Here is a 10,000-nt window from a genome sequence, read left to right on the forward strand (position 1 = left end):
TCACCAACCACGCTCACCACGCTCACCAACCACACTCACCACGCTCACCACACGCTCACCACGCTCACCAGCCACGCTCACCACGCTCACTCACCACACGCGCTCACCACGCTCACCACACGCGCTCACCACTCACACGCTCACCACCCACACGCTCACCACGCTCACCACTCACACGCTCACCACCCACATGCTCACCACGCTCACCACTCACACGCTCACCACCCACACGCTCACCACGTTCACCAGCCATGCTCAACACTCACCAACTCACGCGCTCACCACCCACGCTCACCCCACCCACGCTCACCACCCACACTCACCACCCACCCACAGGCTCACCCCACCCACCCACCCTCACCCCTGAGTGAGTGTTGCTGAACGTGATGATGGTGGTGGTGGTGGTGATGGTGTTGGTCGTCGTTGTGATGATGGTGGTGGTGATGGTGGTGTTGGTGATGGTGGTGGTGTTGGTGGTGGTGTTGGTGGTGTTGGTCGTCGTTGTGATGATGATGGTGGTGGTGGTGATGGTGGTGTTGGTGATGGTGGTGGTGTTGGTGGTGGTGGTGGTGATGATGGTGTTGGTCGTCGTTGTGATGATGGTGGTGGTGTTGGTGGTGGTGTTGGTGGTGTTGGTGGTGGCAGTAGTAGCTGTAGAAGAGTGACGGGAGGTGTGAGTGAGTGTCTGTGTGTCTGTGTGTGTGTCTGTGCGTGTGTGTGAGTGTGTGTGTGTCTGTCTGTGTGTGAGTGTGTGTGTGTGTGAGTGTCTGTGTGTGTGTGTGAGTGTCTGTGTGTGCGTGTGTGCTGTGTGTGACTGTCTGCGTGCGAGTGTGCCTGTGTGTGTGTGCCTGTGTGTGTGCCTGTGTGTGCTAATGAGTGCTGAATTCAATAAAGCTCTTGCGCTGATCCCGCCTGCTGTGTCCTCTCTCCAATGCCAACACCGCTGAGGTCGCCACGGCGCCTGTGCCAGGCTAGGTGCTTTAGGCACCCGGCGCTCCGCTCGTTGTTGTGAGCGTCGCTCCTCCGCCCTCCGTTGTTGTTGGAGGGCGACTGCCTCCAACTGCCCAGTAGCGTCCTTCACGAGCCTCCTCCACTGAGGCCGATCTTGACACCGCTGGTACGAGTCATCGGCAAGTCCACTCAGCTCCACGTCCTCCTGTACCACATCACTCCATCTCTTCTCTAGCCCGTGCCGCGCCCGTTTAGCCCCCTCGATCCGGCCGAACAAAAGCTGTTGAGGCATGCGGTGGCACAGATCCAGGCGGTACTGGTCCAGCTCCCGACAGAGGAGTGGCAGCCTCTCCTCCGCAGTGAGTGTTCGAACATTCCACGTGGCCACACGAAGTGGCTTTCTGTTGTTTCTGGAGGAGCCCCGAGGGTGAAGATTCCGTCTCCTGGCTCCGCCAATTGGGGTTTGGCCAGGAGACGTCATAGACGCCTGTACCACCCCTCCCTCTGCACTCACCACCCCCCCCGCTCACAACAGGAATGAGCCGCCCGTTGCCGCATTATGACAAAATAACGATTTATTTGTATTACAGTAGAAATCAGAGAAGGGTAACTTTGTAGTTCTTATAACAACAACAGCAACAGCCATTGTACACAACGCAGGCGTGAAGACGAGGGGGGGCAACTCCCTCCACTCGCGAAACTATTCCTTCCGTGACCGCCCGACCAGTGGCACATTGAGGGTCTCGATTCGAGCCCTGGGTCTGGATGTCTCTCTCAGGGGGTTCACGATGGCCGTGTCTGAGACACAGAGTCTGGTTTTCAATCTGCGTCTCAGCCACCCAACTTCAAAGATTACACAGAGACCCACAGACTCACCACACAGAGACCCACAGACTCACCACACAGAGTCCACAGACTCACCACACAGAGACCCAGACTCACCACACAGAGACCCACAGACTCACCACACAGACACCCACAGACTCACCACACAGAGACTGACAGACTCACCACACAGAGACCCGTAGACTCACCACATAGAGACCCACAGACTCACCACACAGACCCACACAGACACCCACAGACTCACCACACAGAGACTGACAGACTCACCACACAGAGACCCGTAGACTCACCACATAGAGACCCACAGACTCACCACACAGAGACCCATAGACTCACCACACAGAGACCCACAGACTCACCACACAGAGACCCACAGACTCACCACACAGACCCACACAGACACCCACAGACTCACCACACAGAGACTGACAGACTCACCACACAGAGACCCGTAGACTCACCACATAGAGACCCACAGACTCACCACACAGACCCACACAGACACCCACAGACTCACCACACAGAGACCCACAGACTCACCACACGGAGACCCACAGACTCACCACACAGAGACCCACAGACTCACCACACAGACCCACACAGACACCCACAGACTCACCACACAGAGACTGACAGACTCACCACACAGAGACCCGTAGACTCACCACATAGAGACCCACAGACTCACCACACAGACCCACACAGACACCCACAGACTCACCACACAGAGACCCACAGACTCACCACACGGAGACCCACAGACTCACCACACAGAGACCCACAGACTCACCACACAGACCCACACAGACACCCACAGACTCACCACACAGAGACTGACAGACTCACCACACGGAAACCCACAGACTCACCACACAGAGACCCACAGACTCACCACACAGAGACCCACAGACTCACCACACGGAGACCCACAGACTCACCACACAGAGACCCACAGACTCACCACACAGAGACCCACAGACTCACCACACAGAGACCCACAGACTCACCACACGGAGATTGTTGCCACGAATTAAATTTAAACTTTACAACAACGGGCAGTGGAGTGGTGGTGAGCGTCGTGGTGAGCGTCGTGGTGAGCGTCGTGGTGAGCGGCGTGGTGAGCGTCGTGGTGAGCGGCGTGGTGAGCGCCGGCGTAGGTCACGACGCCGGCTCCGGTGCCCGCCACGCCAGCCGCTCACCGGCGACGGTGAGCGGCGTGGTGAGCGCCGCGGCAAAGCGTCGGAACGCCTCGTGGGAAACACGGCGGCAGTCGGAGAGATCCACGCGGCGCAGAGACACGCAGCGGGACAGGTGGTGCAGAGAGCGCTCCGTGAGCTTCTCACAGCCTGGTACACACACAGAGACACAGTCACACACACACACAGTCACACACAGTCACACACACACACACAGAGACACAGACAGAGACACGCAGCGGGACAGGTGGTGCAGAGAGCGCTCCGTGAGCTTCTCACAGCCTGGTACACACACAGAGACACAGTCACACACACACACAGTCACACACACACACACACATAGAGACACACACACACACAGTCACACACACACACAGTCACACACAGTCACACACACACACACAGAGACACAGACAGAGACACGCAGCGGGACAGGTGGTGCAGAGAGCGCTCCGTGAGCTTCTCACAGCCTGGTACACACACAGAGACACAGTCACACACACACACAGTCACACACACACAGTCACACACAGTCACACACACACAGAGACACAGACAGAGACACGCAGCGGGACAGGTGGTGCAGAGAGCGCTCCGTGAGCTTGTCACAGCCTGGTACACACACAGAGACACACAGTCACACACACACACAGTAACACACACACACACAGAGACACAGACAGAGAGACACAGCGTGAGAGGTGGTGCAGAGAGCGCTCCGTGAGCTTGTCACAGCCTAGCACACACAGACACACACACAGTCACAGACAGTCAGAGACACACAGAGACACACACAGAGACACACACAGACACAGTCAGAGACACACACAGAGACACACACAGACACAGTCAGAGACACACACAGAGACACACAGAGACACAGACAGAGAGACACAGAGACACACAGTGACACACACACACACAGAGACACAGCGGGAGAGGTGGTGCAGAGATCGCTCCGTGAGCTTGTCACAGCCTGGTACACACACAGTCACACAGTCACACACACACACAGTCACACACAGTCACACACACACACACAGAGACACACACACACACACACAGAGAGACACAGAGACACACAGTGACACACACACACACAGAGACACAGCGGGAGAGGTGGTGCAGAGATCGCTCCGTGAGCTTGTCACAGCCTGGTACACACACACACACAGAGACACACAGACACACACACACAGTCACACACACACACACAGTCACACACACACACAGTCACACACACACACACAGTCACACAGAGACACACACAGCGAGCGAGTGTCTCACCAGCGAGGGAGATGTGTGTGAGCTGGTGAGTGAGCGCCTCACCGGGTGAGCGAGCGCCTCACCGGGTGAGCGAGCGCCTCACCGGGTGAGCGAGCGTCTCACCGGGTGAGCGAGTTGCGGGTGAGTTGGCGAGTGCCTCACCAGCGAGCGAGATGTGTGTGAGCTGGTGCCGCGTGGCGTTGCCCACGGCTAGCAGCAGCGCCAGCGACGAGTCGGTGAGCGAGTGGCAGCGCTGCAGCTGCAGGTGAGTGAGCGCCGGCGAGTGGCGGGTGAGCGCACGCAGCGCCCCCTCACCCAGCGGCAGCGACGACGCGTCCAGGGAGGTGAGGAAACGCAGGCGGCTCCTCACCTCGCCCACGCCTGGGGTGAGCGGGGTGAGGGGGGGGTGAGCGGGGGGAGGGCGGGGGGAGGGGGGGGTGAGGGGGGTGAGCGGGGGGAGGGGGGGGTGAGGGGGTGGTGAGGGGGGGATTGTTGCAACTCACTCACCCACCCACTCACTCATCTACTCACTCACCTATCCACTCACCCACCCACTCACCAACCTACCCACTCACCCACCCACTCACCCACCCATCTACTCACCCACCCACTCACCCATCTACTCACTCACCCACTCACCCATCTACTCACCCACTCACCCATCTACTCATCCATCCACTCACCCACTCACCCATCTACTCATCCACCCACCCACTCACCCACCCACTCACCCATCTACTCACCCACCCATCTACTCACTCACCTACTCACCCACCCACTCACCCACCCACCCACTCACCCATCTACTCACTCACCTACTCACTCACCCACCCACTCACCCATCTACTCACCCACCCATCTACTCACTCACCTACTCACCCACCCACCCACTCACCCACCCACTCACCCACCCACTCACCCATCTACTCACTCACCTACTCACTCACCCACCCACTCACCCATCTACTCACCCACCCATCTACTCACTCACCTACTCACCCACCCACCCACTCACCCACCCACTCACCCATCTACTCACTCACCTACTCACTCACCCACCCACTCACCCATCTACTCACCCACCCACTCACCCACTCACCCATCTACTCACTCACCTACTCACTCACCCACCCACTCACCCATCTACTCACCCACCCATCTACTCACTCACCTACTCACCCACCCACCCACTCACCCACCCACTCACCCACCCACTCACCCATCTACTCACTCACCTACTCACTCACCCACCCACTCACCCATCTACTCACCCACCCATCTACTCACTCACCTACTCACCCACCCACCCACTCACCCACCCACCCACCCATCTACTCACTCACCTACTCACCCACCCACCCACTCACCCACCCACTCACCCACCCATCTACTCACTCACCTACTCACCCACCCACCCACTCACCCACCCACTCACCCACCCACTCACCCATCTACTCACTCACCTACTCACCCACCCACCCACTCACCCACTCATGGTTGTCGTAGTTGTGCTGATTGTAGTGGTGTTTGTGGTGGAAGTGGAAGTTGTGGTGGTAGTGGTGGTAGTTGTGGTGGAAGTGGAAGTTGTGGTAGTGGTGGTAGTGGTGGTAGTTGTGGTAGTGGTGGTAGTTAGTGGTGGTGGTAGTGGTGGTGGTGGTGGTAGTGGTGGTGGTGGTTGTGGTGGTGGTGGTGGTTGTAGTGGTTGTGGTAGTGGTGGTGGTAGTGGTGGTGGTGGTTGTGATAGTGGTGGTGGTGGTGGTAGTGGTGGTAGTTGTGGTAGTGGTGGTGGTGGTTGTGGTGGTGGTGGTTGTGGTGGTTGTGGTGGTGGTGGTGTCACCAGGCAGGAAGAGTAGCCTCAGCTGCTCGTCTGTGGCTCCGTGAGCTCCCGAGAGGTCCAGAGATCTCAGCGGAGGAGCGGAGGGACAGGTGGTGAGCGCACTCACCACGCTCCACGCACAGCCGCCCAGAGACAGCTCTCGCAGGCCTGACACACACACAGTGACACACACACAGTGACACACACACACACAGTGACACACACACAGTGACACACACACAGTGACACACACACACACAGTGACACACACACACACAGTGACACACACACAGTGACACACAGTGACACACACACAGTGACACACAGTGACACACAGTGACACACACACAGTGACACACACACAGTGACACACACACAGTGACACACACACAGTGACACACACACACACAGTGACACACACACAGTGACACACAGTGACACACACAGTGACACACACACACAGTGACACACACACACAGTGACACACACACAGTGACACACACACAGTGACACACACACAGTGACACACACACAGTGACACACAGTGACACACAGTGACACACACACAGTGACACACACACACACACAGTGACACACAGTGACACACACACACAGTGACACACACACAGTGACACACACACACACACAGTGACACACAGTGACACACACACACAGTGACACACACACAGTGACACACACACACACACAGTGACACAGTGACACACACACACAGTGACACACACACAGTGACACACACACACAGTGACACACAGTGACACACACACACAGTGACACACACACAGTGACACACACACACAGTGACACAGTGACACACACACACAGTGACACACACACAGTGACACACACACAGTGACACACACACACAGTGACACACACACAGAGTTACACACACACAGTGACACACACACACAGTGACATACACACAGACACACAAAGATCCCCGTGTAGCCTTCACAGACTGTAGGGGCAAGTGCTGTTAGCGAGCACCTATGAAGGCCGGCACGGCACACGAGGGGGTGGGTGGGTGGCCAGCACCACGCCCGACCGCCTTTGTCTCCCCAGTGGTGATGTTTACACACCGCACCAGGTACTCATTTAAGGCTGAGTCGACCTAGGGGAGGCCCAGGACCGGTTCAGATAATCGTCACTGATGTTGGCCGTGAGCGGGAATCGAACTCGGGTGGCCAGGTTCGTAGCGCAGCGTGGCGCTAACCGCTACACCCACCACTCCCCGTGTGTGTGGTGTGTGTAGGTGTGTGTGGTGAGTGTGGTGAGTGAGCGTGGTGAGTGTGTGTGATGTGTGTGATGTGTGTGGTGTGTGTGGTGGTGAGTGTGGTGGTGAGTGTGGTGTGTGTGGTGGTGAGTGTGGTGGTGAGTGTGGTGGTGAGCGTGGTGTGTGTGTGGTGAGTGTGGTGGTGAGCGTGGTGGTGAGTGTGGTGTGTGTGGTGTGTGTGGTGTGTGTGGTGTGTGTGGTGTGTGTGGTGTGTGTGGTGAGTGAGCGTGGTGAGTGTGTGTGATGTGTGTGATGTGTGTGATGTGTGTGGTGGTGAGTGTGGTGAGTGTGGTGGTGAGTGTGGTGAGTGTGGTGGTGAGTGTGGTGGTGAGCGTGGTGTGTGTGGTGGTGAGTGTGGTGGTGAGTGTGGTGGTGAGCGTGGTGTGTGTGTGGTGAGTGTGGTGGTGAGCGTGGTGGTGTGTGTGGTGTGTGTGGTGTGTGTGGTGAGTGAGCGTGGTGAGTGTGTGTGATGTGTGTGATGTGTGTGATGTGTGTGGTGGTGAGTGTGGTGAGTGTGGTGGTGAGTGTGGTGAGTGTGGTGGTGAGTGTGGTGGTGAGCGTGGTGAGTGTGGTGGTGAGTGTGGTGGTGAGCGTGGTGGTGAGTGTGGTGAGCGTGGTGGTGAGCGTGGTGAGTGTGGTGGTGAGTGTGGTGGTGAGCGTGGTGGTGAGTGTGGTGAGCGTGGTGGTGAGCGTGGTGAGTGTGGTGTGTGTGGTGCGTGTGTGGTGTGTGTAGGTGTGTGTGTGGTGAGCGTGGTGAGCGTGGTGGGCGTGTTGAGTGTGGTGAGTGTGGTGAGCGTGGTGGTGAGTGTGGTGAGCGTGGTGAGCGTGGTGGGTGTGGTGGTGAGTGTGGTGAGTGTGGTGAGCGTGGTGGTGAGTGTGGTGAGTGTGGTGAGCGTGGTGGTGAGTGTGGTGAGTGTGGTGAGCGTGGTGAGCGTGGTGAGTGTGGTGGTGAGTGTGGTGAGCGTGGTGGTGAGCGTGGTGAGCGTGGTGAGTGTGGTGGTGAGTGTGGTGAGCGTGGTGGTGTGTGTGGTGAGCGTGGTGAGCGTGGTGAGCGTGGTGAGCGTGGTGAGTGTGGTGAGCGTGGTGGTGAGTGTGGTGAGCGTGGTGAGCGTGGTGGTGAGTGTGGTGAGCGTGGTGAGCGTGGTGGTGAGTGTCGTGAGTGTGGTGAGCGTGGTGGTGAGTGTGGTGAGTGTGGTGAGCGTGGTGAGCGTGGTGGTGAGTGTGGTGAGTGTGGTGGTGAGTGTGGTGAGTGTGGTGAGCGTGGTGGTGAGTGTGGTGAGCGTGGTGAGCGTGGTGGTGAGTGTGGTGAGTGAGCGTGGTGGTGAGCGTGGTGAGCGTGGTGAGCGTGGTGAGTGTGGTGAGCGTGGTGAGCGTGGTGAGTGTGGTGGTGAGCGTGGTGGTGAGCGTGGTGGTGAGCGTGGTGGTGAGCGTGGTGAGTGTGGTGAGCGTGGTGAGCGTGGTGGTGAGCGTGGTGGTGAGTGTGGTGGTGAGCGTGGTGAGTGTGGTGAGTGTGGTGAGTGTGGTGGTGAGTGTGGTGGTGAATGTGGTGGTGAGCGTGGTGAGCGTGGTGAGTGTGGTGGTGAGCGTGGTGGTGAGTGTGGTGGTGAGCGTGGTGAGCGTGGTGGTGAGCGTGGTGGTGAGCGTGGTGGTGAGCGTGGTGGTGAGTGTGGTGGTGAGCGTGGTGGTGAGCGTGGTGAGCGTGGTGGTGAGCGTGGTGGTGAGCGTGGTGGTGAGCGTGGTGGTGAGCGTGGTGGTGAGCGTGGTGGTGAGTGTGGTGGTGAGCGTGGTGAGCGTGGTGGTGAGCGTGGTGAGTGTGGTGGTGAGTGTGGTGGTGAGCGTGGTGAGCGTGGTGGTGAGCGTGGTGGTGAGTGTGGTGAGCGTGGTGGTGAGCGTGGTGAGCGTGGTGGTGAGCGTGGTGAGTGTGCTCACCAGGGAGCCTGCCGAGGAGCCAGGCGAGTTGCCGGTGAGAGACGGTGCTGCTGGTGAGGAGCAGCGAGCGTGGCTGGTGCCTCACCACGGCGGTGAGCAGCGCCGGGGAGACTCGGCGGCATCCAGAGAGATCCATCCTCACCCAGAGCCGGCGGTCACTACACCTGGACCATCACCACCATCACCATCACCACCATCATCACCACCATCACCATCACTACCATCATCATCATCATCACCATCATCAGCATCATCATCACCATCACCATCACTACCATCATCATCATCATCACCATCATCAGCATCATCATCACCATCACCATCACTACCATCATCATCATCATCACCATCACCATCACTACCATCATCATCATCATCACCATCATCAGCATCATCATCACCATCACCATCACTACCATCATCATCACCATCACTACCATCATCATCACCATCACTACCATCACCATCATCATCACCATCACTACCATCATCATCATCATCACCATCATCAGCATCATCATCACCATCACCATCACTACCATCATCATCACCATCACCATCACTACCATCATCATCACCATCACTACCATCATCATCACCATCACTACCATCACCATCACCATCACTACCATCATCATCAGCATCACCACCATCATCATCATCATGACCATCATCACCATCACCATCATCACCACCACCACC

General features: G+C 57.7%; 1 protein-coding gene across 1 annotated transcript in view; it reads right to left on the reverse strand.

Moving 5' to 3' along the window:
• Positions 1-1,607: 1,607 nt before the first annotated feature.
• The window catches only part of LOC144954596 (lysine-specific demethylase 2A-like), a 13,913-nt gene continuing 5,520 nt past the window's right edge, over positions 1,608-10,000 (reverse strand). The window contains exons 3-6 of the mRNA XM_078885051.1: positions 9,299-9,462; positions 6,097-6,243; positions 4,422-4,640; positions 1,608-3,143 (exon numbers count right to left, since the gene is read on the reverse strand). Coding sequence (XP_078741177.1) covers positions 2,956-3,143; positions 4,422-4,640; positions 6,097-6,243; positions 9,299-9,462 — 718 coding nt within the window. The 3' untranslated portion in view covers positions 1,608-2,955. The remainder of the gene's footprint in view (positions 3,144-4,421; positions 4,641-6,096; positions 6,244-9,298; positions 9,463-10,000) is intronic.

Source organism: Lampetra fluviatilis, unplaced genomic scaffold (assembly GCF_964198595.1).
Source record: "Lampetra fluviatilis unplaced genomic scaffold, kcLamFluv1.1 SCAFFOLD_497, whole genome shotgun sequence".
NCBI lineage: Eukaryota > Metazoa > Chordata > Hyperoartia > Petromyzontiformes > Petromyzontidae > Lampetra > Lampetra fluviatilis.